Source organism: Leptodactylus fuscus, chromosome 6, assembly GCF_031893055.1.
Source record: "Leptodactylus fuscus isolate aLepFus1 chromosome 6, aLepFus1.hap2, whole genome shotgun sequence".
NCBI lineage: Eukaryota > Metazoa > Chordata > Amphibia > Anura > Leptodactylidae > Leptodactylus > Leptodactylus fuscus.
Window position 1 is genome coordinate 23,367,291 of NC_134270.1, and position 19,729 is coordinate 23,387,019.

The 19,729-nt window shown below is 45.6% G+C and overlaps 1 protein-coding gene across 2 annotated transcripts; it reads left to right on the forward strand.

Moving 5' to 3' along the window:
• Positions 1-2,457: 2,457 nt before the first annotated feature.
• LOC142210440 (sterile alpha motif domain-containing protein 9-like) lies at positions 2,458-15,652 on the forward strand. Of its 2 annotated transcripts, none has more exons than XM_075279567.1 (4): positions 2,458-2,561; positions 6,035-6,091; positions 6,619-6,673; positions 10,046-15,652. In XM_075279567.1, exons 3-4 carry the CDS (start codon positions 6,667-6,669, stop codon positions 14,734-14,736), a joined length of 4,698 nt encoding a protein of 1,565 aa, XP_075135668.1. In that variant the 5' UTR covers positions 2,458-2,561; positions 6,035-6,091; positions 6,619-6,666; the 3' UTR covers positions 14,737-15,652. The 2 variants fall into 2 exon arrangements, with proteins under 2 accessions (XP_075135668.1, XP_075135669.1); XM_075279568.1 differs by having other exon boundaries at positions 2,458-2,551.
• Positions 15,653-19,729: the final 4,077 nt, after the last annotated feature.

Consider the following 19,729-nt stretch of genomic DNA (forward strand, 5'->3'; position numbering starts at 1 on the left):
TTTCTGCGAGCGGGAACAAACCGCTCGCGATAAAAGGAGATGACCGCCTCCCAATGAAAATAATGGGAGGCAGTTTTTTAAACCAGATTCTGACACGGATTCCGCGTCAAAATCCAGCCCAAAAAACCCCCATGTGAACCCGGCCTTAGATGTTGTCATATAAATGGCAATCTCTGTAGGATTTTATTACTCCATTCCTCATATAGATCCTGTGTGCTATTTAAGGGTCCATTTACACGGAGTAACGTGCCGCGTGACCTGGCACGTATACGGTGTGTGAGATTTTGAGCGCCGTAAAAGCTCCCATTGATTTCAAAGGGAGCCTGGATCATATACGCTGCGTTATTTTGCGGCTGCAAAATAACACAGCGTATATGATCCAGGCTCCCATTGAAATCAATGGGAGCTTTTACGGCGCTCAAAATCTCACACACCGTATACGTGCCAGGTCACGCGGCACGTTACTCCGTGTAAATGGACCCTTATATCGATCCATTGTGTTGTGTGACATTACTCGTAGTCATGTGACCTCATTGTCATAAATGGAATATTATATACTATACAATACTATATTTATTGTCCACTATTGTAATATTATATACCTGAGTCAATACTCCGTTGTCTTCCTGTTTGGATCCTGCTGCAGATCAGATATTCTATAAAAATACAAAGTGACAACCGAAATGTTTGGAATTCTTTGGATCACTTTTCCACTATAAAACTAATCGCGTTCATATGAAGTTCTCTGCAGGGCCGAGGTGTCTGTTCCTTTACTATGTGGTGGATCCCAACTACACATGAATCCCTCTTCTCATGTTATGGGGTAGTTGTCGTGTATACAGAAGGATACATTACACGTCATACCGTAGTAAACTTGTTTGGTGCGTCTATAATATGTGAGGTTATATGCTGTGAGCTAATACAGAATGCTCAGCGGCCACTATATACTCAGTCACTACTGGGAGATCTTCACTTATACATGTGTATGGCTTCTCTAGAAGGGAGCTCTTACCTACGCAGGTATATGCCTAGAGGGAGGTCCTTGTCTATATGGGTATACGGCCACCACTAGGGGGAGCTCTTTGGCTATGCAGGTATATGGGCACCACTAGGGGAGGCTCCCCACCTACTCTGGTACAGTATATGGCCTCGGTCACTAGGGGGAGCTTATTCCCTACAGCATTAGGTAACTCCTTATGTGATTGGCTCCCCCTGGTGGTGGCTGTAGACTTGTTCAAAGATGCAGGGAAATCCCAACATTCAGCAAGCTTAAAAATGACAGGACTTTATTCAGGAACACTGAGCTGAACATCGTGTCTTACTTACTCATTTCCACCGATTCCTGTCTGTCCCTCCAGCGAGCCTAAGGCAATGTCTTCTATCCCGTATCCTTGCCAGCCCTCGCTTGACATTCCCTCTTGTCTCTGCCGCTAATAAATTGTCCTGTGTGCAAATTCTGTAAAGCAGATAATAGGGTGACCTGGCGGGAGGTTTCTATATAATATTTTCATCACCTGTTAGAAGCAAATCCAAAAAGAATATAGTTATCTCATTAAGATGATATGTGAAGATTATATCATCATCACTAGTAATATATCTAATAAGAAGCTCCGCCTCCTTGGCAGAACCCTGTGTCATGTGTCCATAATTGGTGAAAATGGTTTTGTGGCTATACCCGACCCCGCACAGATCATCTGTTTTAGTAGCCTCCAGGTGCCAGGATCTGCTATTGGACAGGTATTGTGTGCAGCACTATAGAAGTTATAGGAGCCGCGCTACAGTTCTCTGGAAACACTGCTATACAGTGGACGGGGCTGCTGCACCAATCCTATTACTGGTATAGGATCACCACTACATACATACCCCCTATGTATCACCACATACCCAGGCCAGAGGCTGCTAGAACAGCTGATCTGTGCAAGGTCTGGACGTCGAACCCCCAAAGATCACATACTGATGGTTGAGGCCGTAGATAGGTCACGAGTGTGAAAATTTGTTTTGAGGCCAGAAAACCCCTTTAAGTGTGAAAGGTCCGTATAAGTACAAGAGTACTAGATGTTCCTTTTATTCAGCTTGGTACCAGTCTAACTGTCTGCACCTATATGACCTGCAATACAGAAAGCTCACAACTGTCCTGGATTCCGAGTCGTGTCCCGCTGTCCGGTCGGCAGATGAGTTGCATACAATAGGGAAGCAGAGGCCGTCCGCTCCGTATATGTACTGTACTCCCCCTGGTGGTGACTGTGATTATGTACATGTATTGAGGTCCCCCTGGTGGTGACAGTAGATATGTACATGCACTGAACTCCCCTGGTGATCACTGTGGCCTCTTTGCTGTTCAGTCAGCCCATCCTCCCTCCCTCCTTGTCTATGATTTTCCTTCCCGCCTTCTCTCCTTTTCAGGGTCCAGCCGCACCCAGTCAGTCATCATGAGGAAACAGAAACTGATCAGGAGCCGGAGGAGGAGACTCTGAGAGGGGAAACCTCTGCCCAACATGTAAACAGCGAGCAGAGGATGTGGGGAGTGGTAGTGGCTGCAGCGATGCTGGAAGTGAGTGCAGGTAAGGAGCTAGTGGCTAGTGTCAGACCCTACTTTCTTGTGTTCTAGGTGTCAGACTCTGCTCTCCCAGATTCTGGGTGTCTGTTTCTGCTCCTCCTGGGTTCTGGGTGTCAGAGGCTCCGCTACCCTGGGTTCTGGGTGTCAGAGGCTCTGCTCCCCTGGGTTCTGGGTGTCAGGTTCTGCTACCCCCGGGTTCTGGGTGTCAGGTTCTGCTCCCCCTGGGTTCTAGGTGTCAGGCTCTGCTCCCCCCGGGTTCTGGGTGTCAGGCTCTGCTCCCCCCGGGTTCTGGGTGTCTCTGTGTTAAATATTATTGGATTACAATATTCATGGCATATAAGGGTAAGGAAAATGTTTGTTCTCATACTGTGTTAGGGCTCGTTCACATCTGCGCCCGGTTTCCATTTCCTGCACAAAACAGAGGCAGGAGACGGAAACCTGCAGGATTCTCTCTCACCCATTCATTTGAATGGGTTTGAAAGATGTCCGGCCGTGAGCACCAGTGAGCGTGTTATGCTCTCCGCCGTGAAACCGTTTTTTTAAAATCGGACACAGAGTCGGACATGCAGTACTCTGTGTCCGGTTTTAAAACGGTTTCGGGGCAGAGAGCATAAAACGCTCACCGGCGCTCACAGCCGGACCCGCTCTGACAGCTTTCAGTCTTCTGCCGGCAGAAGACGGAAAGCTGAGAACAGAGACCCGAACGCTAGTGTGAACCTAGCGTTAACAAGTGGGTAGGGAATATAAAAAAAACACAAAACTTGATACTCTTCAGTAGTTGATACCTTTTTGATGGCTAACTAATAATGATGACAGATTACAACGTTTCGGAACTCTCGGCTCCTTTCTCAAGTAAATTTAAAAACCATTTCTGAAGGCTGCATATTTATGTACAAAAGGACACACAGGGGGATATAATTCTAGGAGGAAGGGGGGGGGGGTTATTAGTCATTGGTAGAAACAATGTAAGAACAATGTAAGCAATTCCAGGTTCTTATCAGTTCTCAGGTCAGTGATTTCTGTAAGATGCCATAAAACCATGTGATAGATTTAACCCCTTCTCCAGTGTTTGAAGTAGGGTCATAAGTTTATACTCATAAATCCGTCGCTCTTTCCTTGATTTAAAATTCCCAATTAAAATCAAAACTTTCATGTGATCAGTAATATTATGATCCTCATTGCAGAAATGTTTTGATACGGGAAGGTCCATTCTTCGTTCTCTAATTGTATGACGATGTGAATTCATACACATTCTAAGCTGCTGTCTGGTCTCTCCAATATACAGATTTTCAGTGGGACATTTGGTGCACATTATTAAATACACTACATTAGGTGTGTTACAGGTGAACGTACCTGGGATTTTATATTCTTTGTTAGAGTTTGGTAGCTCTATCCTGTCGGTGGTCAGTATGTGGAGACAGGTTTTGCACCTTTTCTGTCCGCATGGAAATGTTCCTGTGTTAGTTGGAGGTGACAGTGAGGTACAAATCACCATATTCCTGAGGTTTGGTGTCTGTCTATAGCACAGGAGAGGGGAGTCTGTAAATATGGATTTTAGACGGTGGTCTTTTTGCAGTAGTGGATGTAATTTGCGTGTGATTCCTCTCAGCGTCTCCAGGTGGGGGTTATATGTGACGACCAGCGGTGAATCTAGGGTTTGTGCCGCCTGAGGCGGACGTCAGAAAGCCGCCCCCACCCCGGAGGAGGGGGCGGAGCAGAGGGGGTGGAGCTGAACGAAGCAAGCGTTGTTAGCAGGCAGAGAGCAGGCAGGGAGAGGACCTGCTCTCTGCGAAGAGTGCGGGGCGGCCGCTGGAGCAGCGCTGCGTCCACAGGGCCGCCCCAATCCACTGCTCGCTTCCCGTGCTGGGCTGCCGAGACAGTGACGCTAAGCCAGTCCAGGACATCTTGTCCTGGACTGGCTTAGGTCAGCAAAAATGCCGCCCTCCCACGGGGCCCCGGCATAGTGCCGCCTGAAGTGGTCGCTTCAGGTCGCCTCATGGGAGGTGCGGCGCTGGTGACGACCAGGGGCACCCGATTGTTTTCCTGTTTAGTATTGTATTTTAATAAATCTGATCTTGGTATTCTGGTGGCCCTGGTGATTTTGTTATCAATTGTTCTTGGATGGTAACCCTGCCTCAAGAATGTGTCTCTGAGGACTCCGAGGTGTTTGTCTCTATCTGCAGGGTTAGAACATATGCGATGGTATCTGATGGCCTGGCTGTAGACAATGGAGTTCTTTATGTGTTTCGGATGAAAGCTATCCCATCTTAGGTAGGTTGGTCGGTCAATCGGCTTCTGATACAGCGATGTCTCAATTTTGTTGCTCTGTATCTTGATGACTGTGTCTAGGAAGTTTATTTCAGAGAAGGAGTAATTGAGCGTCAGGTTGATGGTGGGATGGAACTGGTTGAATTGTTCATGGAAGGTTTTCAGCTGTTGTTCAGACCCAGTCCAAAGGATTAGGATATCGTCAATGAAGCGGTAGTAGGCCAGAGGCCTGGTAGTGCAGGTGGATAGGAAGTCACTCTCAAGCTTGGCCATGAAGAGATTAGCGTACTGTGGCGCCATTTTGCTTCCCATTGTGGTGCCAGTCTGCTGTAGATAGATGCAGTCACCAAAAGAGAAGTAATTGTGGGTGAGGATGAATTTTGTCAGTTTCACCACCGATTCAGCGTTCATACCTCGCTTTTTCATGAAAAACTGTCAGGTGTTTACACCGTCCTGGTGTGGGATGTTGGAGTACAAGGATTCTACATCCATGGTGGCCAGGATGGTTCCATCTGGAAGGGTTTTTAAATTTACTTGAGAAAGGAGCCGAGAGCTCCGAAACGTTGTAATCTGTCATCATTATTAGTTAGCCATCAAAATGGTATCGACTACTGAAGACTATCAAGTTTTTTGCTTATTTATATTGGCATATAAGGGTTAATTCTATTCTGCTGACAACATATTGCTATCTTAGAGCACTTGGGTGTGTCGGGTATAAAGTTATCTTGGTGATTTCCATATAAAGTGGCAAAGAGTTTGTAACCCTATATATATACTGTGTGTGTGTGTGTGTGTGTGTGTGTATATATATATATATATATATATATATATATATATATATATATATATATATATACGGATTGACTGACATGTGTCTGGGTCTGTCTCTGTCATATTGAGACGAGTCGTGAAGAGACCTCGATATCCACATGATGAACGTCCAAGGCCCAATGCAGGTCCTGGCTGAGAAACTACAAAGGGAAGCTTAAGGACATGCTGTAACCCTCATAGACATTGACTGACTAACTCCATTATTCTGTAAAGTTTTTTCTGTATCCACTTTTCAAGACTTCAATAAATAATCCATGTATGTATAAGAAGTCTAGTCCTCCAATAATATTACCTTATGGCTCAACGTGTAAGAATTTACCCAAATATACTGTATTTTACACTCTGTGTCTGATCCGGCTCGCTTTCTCACCTCTGCAGAGTGTGATGTTCCGCTCCTGTGACCTGACGGACGGCGCCGCTGATCTCCACACTACAGTAAGCATAGGAAGGAACATATCAGGCATATGAGGAATTTAAGGGGTTAACTCCCAGCAGTCCCTGGATAAGGACCAGTGATTGGCTGACAGGGATGATGCAGTGAGTGTGTGATGGGGGTTATTGTGCACTTTGTGGTACCCTACCCCATCCTCCATCTTAGATTTTTGTGTAATCCCCCTCCCCGTCTGATTTTTTTTTTTTTCATAACCACCTCCCCGTCTGATATTTTGTGTACAGCCGCCAAACCCACAAGGTTCATTAAAGCTACACTGCTCATACGTCCAATCCCACCCAGAACATGCCAGACTAGGCGCTGTGTTTATAATTCAGTCGATCACGCCATAGACTTGTATTTTCAGATGATTGTAGTCGGATTGGTCACAATTTCGGCAGACAGAAATCTGTTCTTGACCATCACAAGGAATCTGCCATATTCTATAACAATCCCTTGATGCAGTGTAACACTATAGTGACCGTTCTATACTGATATAATATAACTATGACTCTCTGTTCTCTGCCCGCAGCACCTTCGCCTCCTTTGCTGACCGTTGAGCAGCCTGTACTGTGCCCCAATGGCAGGTAAGTGAACCATTGTATATATAGACTGACCTCACCTTAACCAAAAATGGTGGAAGGAGTTAGTGTATTGATAGTCAAGGTCTGGCGCTTAAACCCATTTGATAAGAGAGTCGAAGTCGGCCCGTGCCCATTTGACAAGTCAAGGCCCAGTGCTTAAAGGGATTCTACCATTCAGACCTTATTTTTTGTGGATAAGACGTCAGAATAGCCTTTAGAAAGGCTATTCGTCTCTTACCTGTAGATGTGGTCTCCGCTGCGCCATTCCTTAGAAATACCAGTTTTTACTGGTGTGCAAATGAGTTCTCTTGCGGTGATGGGGGCGGGCCGCAGAGCTCAAACAGAGATGAGGGCGTCCCCACCGCTGTCAGAGAATTGTCTCCAGCGCCGCCTCCTTCTTCATCCGCAGCGCCATCTTCAATGTGTTCTTCCGGCGCAGGCTCGTAACTTCTAGGCATGGGGCCTTGAGCAGAGCAGACTGTGCAGGCGTACAGGCCATGGGAAAATGGCCGCTTACACAGTATTGTTAGCGGCGCAGTCAGCTCTGCTCAAGGCCAGACGCCTAGAAGTTACGAGCCTATGCCGGAAGAAGATATTGACGATGACGCTGCGGACAAAGAAGGAGGCGGCGCTGGAGACAATTCTCTGGCAGCGGTGGGGACACCGAACAGCAAAATCCCTGTAATAAAGCCCAAGTGCCCTGTAAGCCAACAAGCTTGTAGTGTTCTGCGGCTTACAGAATGTCAGAGCAGGAAACCGCATGCTTCCTGCTCTTTCAACTGTATCAAGTGTCCTTCAGATACCAATATAGATAAAAATAATAATAAAACATTTCATGTGTTTATGGTGGGCCGTCGCCCTCTCCGCTTCCCCGCTAGCCATGCCACTGATTCAGTCTTTTTAGTCATCACTTGGTTGCAGCAGCTTTGGCAGTGATTATGATGCCACAAGGTTTGCACACCTGAATTTGGGGATTTTCTGCCATTCTTCTCTGCAGATCCTCTCAAGCTCTGTTTGTCAGGTTTAACAAGGGACCATTGGTGAACACAATTTTTGTGTCTCTCAAGAGATGTTCGATCAGGTTCAAGTCAGGAGATCTCCACCGCATCCATAAGGCTGAGGACCCAATTTGCAGAAACGCAGCTTTTTTTGTTGCAGATTTTGCTGCAGTTTTTTGAGCCAATGCCAAGAATGGCTACAAAAGGAATGGGAAATATATAGGATGTTCTTATACTTCTCTCTACTGTTCAATCCACGTGGGGCCCCGGCCTAAGACTTTACTAGCAAGTGGATAGCATGACCGGGTTGAAGTTACCCCCGCCCACCGTGACTACTTAGGGTAATTCACATGGGACTCTTTATACTTTCAGACATTTATAACTCCACTATGCTACAACAGAAAGATTAAAGGGAGGACCAATGAAAAGGTCATTAGCTCAACCTGCAAATGTTGGGAACATTTTATGATGGAAAATCCACCTTATAGTTCCCTTTAAGAATATCCCAGTACTTTTTTCCATTGACATTTCCCTTAACCCTGACTAGTCTCCCTGTCCCGGCCATTGAAAGGCACCCCCAGGGCAAGAGGTTGCCACCACCATGCTTCGCTGTAGGGATGGTATTGTGCAGGTTTCCTGCCAACATATTACTAAGAATTGAAGCCAAAAAGTCCAATCCAGGCTAGAGAATCTTATTTCTCACAGTCTGAGAGTCCCTTGGGTGCTTTTTTTTCACAAACTCCTGATGGACTTTAATATGTCTGTTACTGAGGAGAGGTCTTTTTTTTTTGGCTGCTCTGAGTGCTGCAGTCATGGCTGACCACCTGGAGGATTCTCCCTGCTGCTCACAGGATCTTTGGAGCTCAACCAGAGCGACCTTTGGGTTCTCGGTCACCTTTCTTATCAAGGTCCTTCTCCCTGACTACTCAATTTGGTGGGGTGGCCAAATCTAGGAAGATTCCTGGTTGTTCCATTTAAGAATGGAGGCCATGGTGCTCTTGGGAACTTTCAGAGCAGGATAAATTCCTTTGTCCCTTTCTCCAAACAATCCTGTCTCTGAGCTCTACACAAAGTTTTATCCTCCATATGGTTTGCTTTTTGCTGTTATTTACATTGTCAGCTATGAAACCATATATAGACAGCGGGCATCTTACATAGACGGGGGGAATCTTTCCAAATCTACATCAAGAGAGGTCATTATTCCGCTGCACTCTTCCCTGGTCAGACCACACCTGGAATACTGTGTACAGTTCTGGGTGCCTCAATTCAAGAAAGACATCGATATATTGGAGCAAGTCCAGAGAAGAGCAACCAAAATGGTGGAAGGTCTGCAAACCATGTCCTATGAGGAGCGGCTAAAAGAACTGGGACTGTTTAGTTTGCAGAAGAGAAGGCTGAGGGGAGATTTAATAGCAGTCTACAAATATCTGAAAGGTAGTCACAGTGCAGAGGGATCTACCCTATTCTCATTAGCACAAGGAAGTACAAGAAGCAATGGGATGAAACGAAAGGGAAAGAGATACAGATTAGACATTAGGAAAAACTTTCTGACAGTGAGGGTAGTGAGAGAGTGGAATAGGCTGCCACGGGAGGTGGTGGGCGCTCCATCAATGGAAATCTTCAAGCGGAATCTGGATAAACATATAGCTGGGATGATTTAGGAAAACTTGCACTCGCAGGGGGTTGGACCCGATGACCCTTGAGGTCCCTTCCAACTCTACCAAAAAAGAAAAAAAGAAAAAAAAAGAAAAATCCTGTCCAGTCAGCTGAATTGGCCAGATGTAGATTCCAAAGTGTAGAAACATCTCAAAGAAGATATAAAAAATGGCAAATTTCAAGTGTCATATCAAAGGGTTTGAATGAGAAATTTTAGCCTTTCCTTTTTAATAATTTTGCCAAAATTTCTAAAATTTTGTTTTCACATTCTCATTATGAGGTACTGAGTGCAGATTTATGGGGGAAAACTTTTTTTAATATTTTAGTGAGAGCTTACAACATAACAAAATGTGAAAAAAGTGAAAGGGTCTGAAGACTTTCTGGATACGTTGTATTTACTTCTACAATTTCCATCCTGGGTTTATGTACCCCGACTTATCCTGAGATATTGCTATTACCATTTGTAGGCTGGGTGTGACACTCATCATGACTGCCCTATAAATAGAGACCTCTATACCACATCTCCCAGATACTATGAGGGAGAGTCCTCCAAGGACACTGGACAGAAACCCTCTCCTGTGACATAGGGTTAAGGGCAGGTTCTACTAAGTCTGCATGACATGGTGTCCCCTCCACATTGCTATACACAAGGGGTGTTTGTATAAGTTAATAACTTTTATCAGGATGTCCGATCACTCAATATGTCTCTGTTTTTCCTCAGATTACAGGATGCAGCCCCTGAGTGAATGGAGCGAGCAGCAGGTATCACAATGGCTCCAATCAATACCTATAAACCAGAAGTACATTGACAAGCTCTATGAGGAGGAGGTCTCGGGGCTTGTGCTCAAGGAAATAGATGGAGAGTTCTTAAAGAACATTGGAATGAAACAAGGACCCATCACACTGCTGATCAAAAAGAGGGATGAGTTGCTATCTAAGGAAGTAGAGCAATACTCGAAGCAGAGATCTAATGGCAAGAAAGAGTTTCCAAAAAGTTCACAGGAAATTGCAGTGTCGGATCAAGTATGTGAGGTTCCTCCTCAACCAGAGGATGTTAAGTCCCCTGTAAGCACCAATCTTATAAGCTCTTTACAGAACCTTTCCACAAATGAGTTGCAATCCTCAAAGAGTTCTCCAAAGGGAAGCAAACCCCATCAGAAAACCACTGAGCCCCAGTCCTCAAACTCTGTGTCCATTGCTAATTTCCGACCCTTCAATAAAGAAGTTGGAAACTTTAAGTACGTGAAGTACCATGTCCTTCCTCCAGAATCTGGGGTAGAAGACCTCATCACACCATGTCATGAGTACAAGTCACTCACTACTGCATCTACAATGGACCGCACCAGACTTCAAGCAAAATTTGCTTCAGAGGTGATCCGATTTGCTTCTGCTTGTATGAACGTGAGGACTAATGGTACAATACATTTTGGAGTGATGGACAGTAAGGAAGACAAACTTTGTAAACATGGGCAGATAATGGGGATTCCAGTGAAGGATCAGGACTACTACGTGGATGCATTGGACTATATTGAGAGATGTTTCAATAAAGGAGAACATGAAGCAGCCAGAGCTTGCATTCGCACCCCAAAATTCATCGAGGTTGTAGATAAGGATTGTAAAAAACAGCTCTTTGTGGTTGAAGTTGACATTGTGTCCGATTCTGCTTCTGTAAAAGGACGAGTTTTCCAAGCAAGTTTACCAAAGTTCAATGAGAAAAGCAATAAAGTAAGTCTGGAGAAGAAAACCTATTACCGCAGAGTCGGCGCAAAATCTGAGCCGGTTCCTGAGGAAGATATGGTGCAGTTTATCCAGAGACTGCAAGAAGTTGATGCAAGAAGAGAGAAAGCAGAATCCGTATCACAGTGTGAAACTGTGGCCCCCGAAAACCTTTCTAAAAAAATAGACCTCCTGACTGGAGGCAAAGAATACATGGATGACACCATCTGGTACATACTGGTCACCAACAAGTGGGAGCCGCACCTCCTGAAAAGCCTCAACTTCCTCATGCGTCTAAAGATTTTCTGTGTCTTTGACTTTGATCCTGACTCTGACAATTCCGGACTGTGCTCAAAATATAAGGAACACCATGCTCGCAACATCCACTCATTCACCGATTACGCCAATGAAAGTGGGATGAGCTTGAGTGAGCTGAGGAAGTCTCTTGGATTTTTTGATCAAACCAGCTGGATATTCTGCAATGGTCGGAGCAATTTCCGAGGTGGTGATGAATGCTGTGATGAAAATACGTGGATTAAGACTAAGAAAAAGTATCTGATCAAGGCACTGTCATTAATCTGTGATGAGATTTTCCCAAAAGGGACCTTTGTTGTGCTGTTTTTACTCATGTCTCCTGTGGAGAAGCCAATCGTGGACACTTTTCACAGCTTCTATGCTCAGATGAACGGCATGGAGGACATTATTTGTATTGCAGAAAACAAAGATTATTACTCCAAGTGGGCCAATCTAGCCCAGCTGTCATGTGACATGGAGACGCTGGAGCAGAGGAGCATTGTTGGGGTGCAGTTAAGTCACATCGATGCTACGGTCCAGAGTATGTTCCCCATTGGCAGCTCTTATAGGAATCTTCCAGTGTCATCCAAAGGTGTCTGTGTCCTAAAGACACCAGATGAGGAGAAAATGCATTCGCTGGAAATCCTGTGTGTAAATGAGTGCTGTGATACAAATCTTGATCTTTTAAGCAAGGAAGAGGTAAAGAATTTGGAGGGGACGTTTTATCGAGGAGGCAAGATTAGCTGGAAACATCTCTGGCTCGCGGATCAGAAAAAGTGTGGAGATTTTATTGAGCGCGATGCATGTAATAAAGTCCAAAAGATTTTACATGGGATTCTTTATGAAAACACAGTTCGACTTCCAGTCGCCAGAATAAAAATCTTCCACCATCCAGGAAGTGGAGGTAGTACAGTTGCCCGGCAGGTAATGTGGAACAACAGGAACATCTTAAGGTGCGCCACAGTCAGGTCATCTTGCCATGTTTCCATAGTTAGTCAACATGCCGTGAAGCTCAGGGAATATGAGGAGGACAATCCCAACCTCTGCCTGCCTGTTCTGCTGCTGGTGGAGGACTGTGAAGAAAACTACCTAGATGACCTCAGACACGAGCTAACAGAAGCCATGGTGTTTAAGAAAATAGCTCATACCAAGCCATGTTTCATTCTCATGAGCTGCAAACGATCAAATGTCCCAGAAGATTTTTTCAAAGCTTCTAGTTCTGATGCCGTTGTCATCACTCATATCCTGAGCCAGAAGGAAAAGCTGGAGTTCTCCACAAAAGTCAAAAAGCTGGAAAAAGAGTTTCCTATTCCAGGGTCTATAATCACTTTTGTCCTCATGTCCCACGAATTTGATGAACAATATGTGAAGGACTTTGTACAGCATGTTCTGAGAGGCATCGATCACTCATCAGATGTCACGAGGCTCATGAGATACGTTGCGCTGCTCAATTGCTACGTCCAGAATTCCTATGTTTCTATTTCACACTGTGAAGCCTTCCTCGGCCTTGGAATCATGACCAAAGATGAGCACAAAACAATTCGGCAGCATAATTTCAAGAGTTACCTCTTCCGAAGCGAGCAGGCGCGAATCCTCTTTATTGAGCTGAGAGAGGAAAATACTTGTATCAGCTCCATCCGCTTCATTCATCCTCTGATAGCTAAGGAAGTGTTAAATCAACTCTCAGAAATCCATCCTCAGAGTGAGATAGCCAAAGATCTCCTTGAGGAGAAGGTTCTACTACAGCACAGATTTGGCCGAGACGACTTCATAAAGTTTATTCGAAACTTGTTTTTGCTGCGCTATTGGAAGCGTAGAGGTGACAGTGTGGATACGTTCTTCTCACCCATGATTGAACACGTTTGTGAAATGGAACATAATACTGAGAAGGCTATCAAGCTCCTGAAAGCTGCATATGAGAGATTTGACAAGGATCCCTTCTTTGCTCAGCAGCTGGCACGCTTACACTATATGCATGAGAAGTTTGAAGAAGCTCGAATCTGGGCAGAGACGGCCAAGTCACATCTGCCACACAATTCCTTTATATTGCACACAGAAGGTCAGGTGTACAAGAAGTGGTTCAATGTGTTGTTCGACAAGAAGAAGAATGACCTGACTCCGGAGAATGTGACTGAGTTGATAGAGCTCAGCCTTAAATCCATGGAGTGTTTCAGAGCAGCAGAAAATGCAGCAAGAAATGAGATGGACAGCATGAACGACTCTGCGTTTTTTGGAGAGGTTGATGTCGGCTGTCGATTGTTACAGATGCTTTCATCACGGCCTGTGTTTTCTGAGAACAGAGGAGAGGAGAACATAGAACTCATGAAATACCTTCTGACAGATTATATACCGGCAGAGATTGAAAAGTCCTGGTTTAAATTTCACAGCCGCTTAAAGGGACTCTTCCAAAATATCTACAATGCATTAGAGTGGATTGCGGAAGACGTGGGTTACTTCCAGTCAGAGAAGATTGAAGATGGAGAACAGCTGGACAAGACACAAGAACATGTGTATAATCCTAGGAAGTGGCTACTAAAGAAGACCAGAGATTTTGCCAAATTCTTCAGCTCCGAGTTTTTACTAACCCACACAAAAGCCGATGTTAACAGTCAGTTGGTGCGTAAGATGAAAATTTATGAGCTCGGGGGAGGAAACACAGCCACCATTCTCTCCATCCTGTCTGATACGAAAGATGAGCGATCCGGTACAAAGTTGGAAAAGATAATCGATCTTTACCCAGAAAACCTAGGAGATAAGAGGCTTGATGACGCTAGTCTGGCCAATTATATCATGTCTCACATCGCCCTGGGATGCGTGTGTCCTGGATCTTCAAAACTGTTATCACTAGAGCAACTCCGTGAGCTTGGTAAGAGATTTCTATCCACTAGAAAGACGTTCCCGCCCAGTGTCTATCTCCTCACCTTCCTGCTATACTGGCCAGACAGCAAAGTCGATCTTAAAGCAGATGGTAACAAAGATGAAATTTTGGTCAATGCCCTGCAGACAGCAAGGGCCCTGCACGAGATAAGAATTAAGAATATTCCAGTCCGGAAGAAAAGAACCAATGTGCTCTTCTTTTTGGGGAAGGGATATGGACTCCAGAAGATCAAACATCGGAGCACCATCGAGAAGCACATTGCCGGTCCGCTCAATGAAAAGCGCATGAAGTGGGACAATGATGACCTAGATAGTGTCCAGCAGCTGCTAACTAATGTCCATGGTTGGACTGAGAATGGAAGACTGTATGCACAGGGACACTGTAAGAAAAGTAAAATCGAGATCTTGCCACTCAATGCCTCGTCTGTGCCCCATGGCAATGAGAATGTCACCTTCTATTTAGGGTTCACATTCATTGGCTTTGTAGCCTATAATATAAAGTTGCAGACTGATGTCAAAGCTTGAGACAAGCCCTGCAGATAAACACAAGCCCAAAACTGGGGCTACAATGTCATGTGGCACTGAAGAGGCGGATTACTTCTTACAGGCTGGTATCATTTGCCATTAGTGTCTCGAGATGTCGGTCAGAAGTCTTATCTCGTTGTGATATATAACTTGTAAAGAAAAACATTATATTTGATAATAAAACATTTTATACTACCTGGTGCTGACTTTGTTTTAGGATTTCGCATCATCCTATAGAACAAACACGATATCAGGCTGGTTTCACACAGGCTTAATACAGCTCGCAGCTTGACCCAAACATGGGTTACAACGAATCTTATACTCTAGTCACATCCAAAGCCGCATTATTCGGCTATTACATCATGTCTTATGCTCTAGTTCATTTGGTCTTCTGATGTTCCAGTACTCTATATGGCAGTGTTTCTAAGATATTTCATCTAAGTACCCCCAAAACTATGTTCTGTTGTGAACTAAAGTACTTTGTTCGGTGTGTACCAGAAAAGTTCCTAGCATATATCCTAAATGTGCCATTAGGCTACCACGCACCTGCCTAGGCAATGGGATTCAGTAAAAAATGGGTATATGGATGTCTCTTGTATGGTTTTTTTTGTAACTGGAGTTAATGGCTGACATCTGCCTCTATATACCTGTATACCCTGTTTCTCCCAAAATAAGCCATACCCTGAAAATATGCCCCCTCTTGATTTTTGCAGAGTTTTTTTGGAATAAGCTGAAAAGATAAGCCCTACTCCAAAAATGAGCCCTAGTTACAGTCAGCGCCTCCAATGCGAGATTATTTCACATACAGTGCCTACAAGTAGTATTCAACCCCCTGCCGATTTAGCAGGTTTGATAAGATGCAAATAAGTTAGAGCCTTCAAACTTCAAACACGAGCAGGATTTATTAACAGATGCATAAATCTTACAAACCAAAAAGTTATGTTGCTAAGTTAAATTTTAATAAATTTTAAACATAAAAGTGTGGGTCAATTATTATTCAACCCCTAGGTTTAATATTTTGTGGAATAACCCTTGTTTGCAATTACAACTAATAATTGTCTTTTATAAGACCTGATCAGGCCGGCACAGGTCTCTGGAGTTATCTTGGCCCACTCCTCCATGCAGATCTTCTCCAAGTTATCTAGGTTCTTTGGGTGTCTCATGTGGACTTTAATCTTGAGCTCCTTCCACAAGTTTTCAATTGGGTTAAGGTCAGGAGACTGACTAGGCCACTGCAACACCTTGATTTTTTTCCTTCTTGAACCAGGCCTTGGTTTTCTTGGCTGACACAGGTCAGCTCCTCGCTTCAGCCGCATATGTGTCAGCGAGAGAGACACCCAGAGGCGAAGCGTGGAGCTGACCTGTGTCAGCTCCTTCCTTCAGCTGCATGTGTCAGCGAGAGAGACGCGCAGAGAGCGGCGAGGGAGCGGAGGAGAAGGTAAGTTTGTGGAGGTGGAACGTGAATCTGGGGGCAGATGAAGGAGGGGACGGCATGACACTGTGGGGACATGAATCTGGGGGCAGAGATGGAGGGGACATGAAACGGGGCAGAGATGTGGGGACATGAATCTAGGGGCAGAGATGGAAGGGGGACATGAAACTTGGGGCAGATGAAGGGTGTATATGAAACTGGGGGAGAGATAGAGGGGGGACATATAATTTACGGGTGACTGTAGGAGGATTATACTGTGTGCGGGCACATGAAAAATTAACAAGTGGGTGGAGTCAACACAAAAGTGGGCGGGGCTAAATTTGCTGTGGCGCGCTAAGCGCGCCACACATTTTGTCCCTCTTTTAGTTCTTCAAAAGTTGGGAGGTATGGAGATGGGGGGACATGAATCTGTGGGCAGAAATGGAGGGACATGAATCTGTTCTCGCTACTTAAGCTACTCAGCACCTCCCACGCTGCAGTCACCAGTGTTATTATGAAGGAGGAAACAAAGCCCACACTCTAGTAGCTAAGATCCTCCACGACCATCAGACCTCTTCCATACTGCATGCAATTTGTGACCCTCATGGTACCCTCCCCCACTAACCTGATTCTATAGCATCCCTATTTATGGATTACTACGCTAATCTTCCACCTCATTCGGATTCCAACCCTACGTCCGGGACATAGCCTTACGTTCTTATTGTGACTCCTGCCCTTTTCCTAATCTCCCGACCTCAGCACTTGATTCCATGAATGCCCAATCACGGAGAAGTTTACCGTGACCCTCAAAGCTCTTCTGAATGGCAAGGCACAGGGCCCAAATGGGTTTGCCTTCTTGTACTACAAAACCTTCCAATTTGACTTGCTTCCACACGTGCTGCCTTTTTAACTCCTTCTCAGATGACGCCCCTATTCCTTAATCCATGCTCCACTCTCATATTATCCTAGTCTCTAAACCCCGTAAGGATCAACCAGAATCAACAAGTGAAATTATTGGCTTGTGAAAACAGTTCCTGAACTACATTGGGTGGTTAAAGCATGGCCCAGTATGATGTCTGCAACCTTCTCCTTTAGGAGTGCACAAGCTGCAACTGCTCGCACCCAGGTGGGGCGCCTCTGACTACTGCATCAAGTTGTACTGAATAGTATCCTAGAGGTCGATGTTTTCCCCCATGGAGTTGGCACATCCAGCATTTTCATGACAAAACAAGTTAAAAACCTAGGTAATTAGGTATTCTTAATGAATGATTATGTGGATAATCTGTTTTCCCTTACTCCCAACAGCGGCACAATACGGGGTATTTCGGCTCCTGTGTGCTGGTAGGACAGGCGGAATTTAATCAGCCAAAATTAGTATATGCATGGCTACAACCCTATAAGAGGGTACAGGGACCTCCCCCTCGCGTGTAAATACAAGAGTAATAACAAAACGTCATATTTTAACAATAACAACAGTAATATAGGGAGGGAAGCCGTGTGCCGCTCTTAGGACTAAGGGAAAACAGATTATCCACATAATCATCCATTCCCTGTCGTCCCACCAGCGGCACAATACAGAGAGATAGCAAGCAATCCCCTTAGGGAGGGACTCTCGCTGCGCTGAGGCTAACACACTTCGCCCAAAGGCAGTGGCTTCTGTGGTACGAGTGCACACTCTCTAGTGCTTGATGAAAGTAGACTCCGATGACAAGGAGGCTGTGGCACAGATCTGGTCCAGCAGCAAAGCCTTCTTCTCCGCCCAGGAGGTAGAGACCGATCTTGTGGAGTGTGCTGTGAGGAAAGCAGGAGTAGGTAAGCTCTGCGTTGAGAAGGCAATTTTGATGGTTTCCTTTACCCACCGGGAAATGAAAGGACTTGAGGCTTTAAGGCCCTTGTGTTGACCAATAAAATTGTTGAGAAGATTCTCTGATCTTCTAAATCCACCTGTACGTCTCAGATACATTTTGAGACATCTAACCAGGTCCAACGTGTGCAACCTGAGTTCCTCCGGAGAGAAAGGAGAGGGATAAAATACAGGCAATGAAATTAGCTGGCCCATGGATAGTGAAGGCACCTTAGGCCGGAATCCTGGTAGGAAGCGGAGCTGAGCTCTTTCCTCGAAGAACATGATGTATGGATCTTCAGAGGAGAGTGCCTGTAATTCCCCTAGCCTTTTGGCAGATGTGATTGCCAGAAGGAATGCTGTTTTATAGGTGAGGAATTTTAATTACCTATCGTCAAACAACAGCACAATGTGGGTTATTCCTGCCCTGCATGCTGGTAGGACAGATGGAATATTTAATCAGCAATTAATTAAATATACATGACTAGGCCCTATAAGAGGGCACAGAGACCTCCCCCCACGTGTTTTTTTTCTGTCCTTCGGACGGTGGGATGGGTGGGGAGGACTCTGTGTCCTCCTTAAGGGTCGGGTTAGGTTCTTACCTTTGCCTCGTTCCTGTGAACGGGGTCCCGGCATAGTCCCTTCCCCTGGGGCTGTCAGTAGCTTTGTCTCTGTCTCCTGCGTCCAGGCTGTGGGTCCTCCGATCCAGGCTGAGTTCGGCCTGGCTTCTGCGGGCCGCGCCATTCTCTGGCGTGGCCTTTGGTGTTTTACGGCCTAGACCACGATTACTAGGGCAGCCGCATCATCAAGGTGCGGCTGCCCTCCGGCCTGGGCTGTAGTCTATTCCGGCTCGGTGTCGGGGGGGAAAAGGGTTCCACCTCTGGTCGCACTCTTCACTCGGATAGTGGTGGGGGTGCGATGGGGGGGGCGGGGTTTGGCCGGGAGTTCTTTTCCTGGCCCCTCTCTCTCTGTTAAAATTGTTGCCGGCCTGGAATTTTCCTTGGCCGGTCTACTTTCTCCAGGCCTTGGTAGCCCTGGTAGGGGATTTTTTTCTTAGGATCCTCCTGTGTGTCTGTGAGGGGGAGGGCTGCGGCGGCTGACCACGCCCCTTCCGGCCTGGGGAGCTTAAAAGCCTCCTGGGCCCTGACGTCTGTGCCTTTCTAGTTTGTCTAGTAAACCTGCTTGGCTTCTGCCTTGTATTGTCTTGTTTGTTTGGGTTTAAAACCTCCTGTGAAGTTTATTGCGGCGCTCTGCTGGCCTTCCGTAAGTAAAGGTCCTGGACCTTATTTTATTTCTATGTTCTCATGTTAAAGAAGTTTCTTTCCATAGAGTTGAGCAGTCTAGTGGCTCAGTATGTCTTCTACCTCCCCTCGCCTGGATGAGCATAGAAGGCAGAAATCTTCTTTTAAGAGGAGACACTTGGCCTGCGCTTCATGTGATATTCCCCTGCCTGACGGTAGGATGAATTTTCTCACTGAAAAAAAAAAATATTAAGGTTTTTCAGGAGTGTTTTACTAACCCTTGAGTTGTTAGGGCTAGTTCACACGTGGGGCGGTGGGGCAGGTTCTGACACTGAGAGAGACGCGGCGAGCCGCATCACTCTTGGGTCAAAACCCACCTGCCACAACCATCGCGGTCACGGCTTTCCCCTCCGGAGCCGGCTCAAATGAATGAGCCGAAATCGGAGGGTGCTGCCGCTAGAAACGTCATGTCGCTTCTTTTTTTCTGCTAGCAGAAAA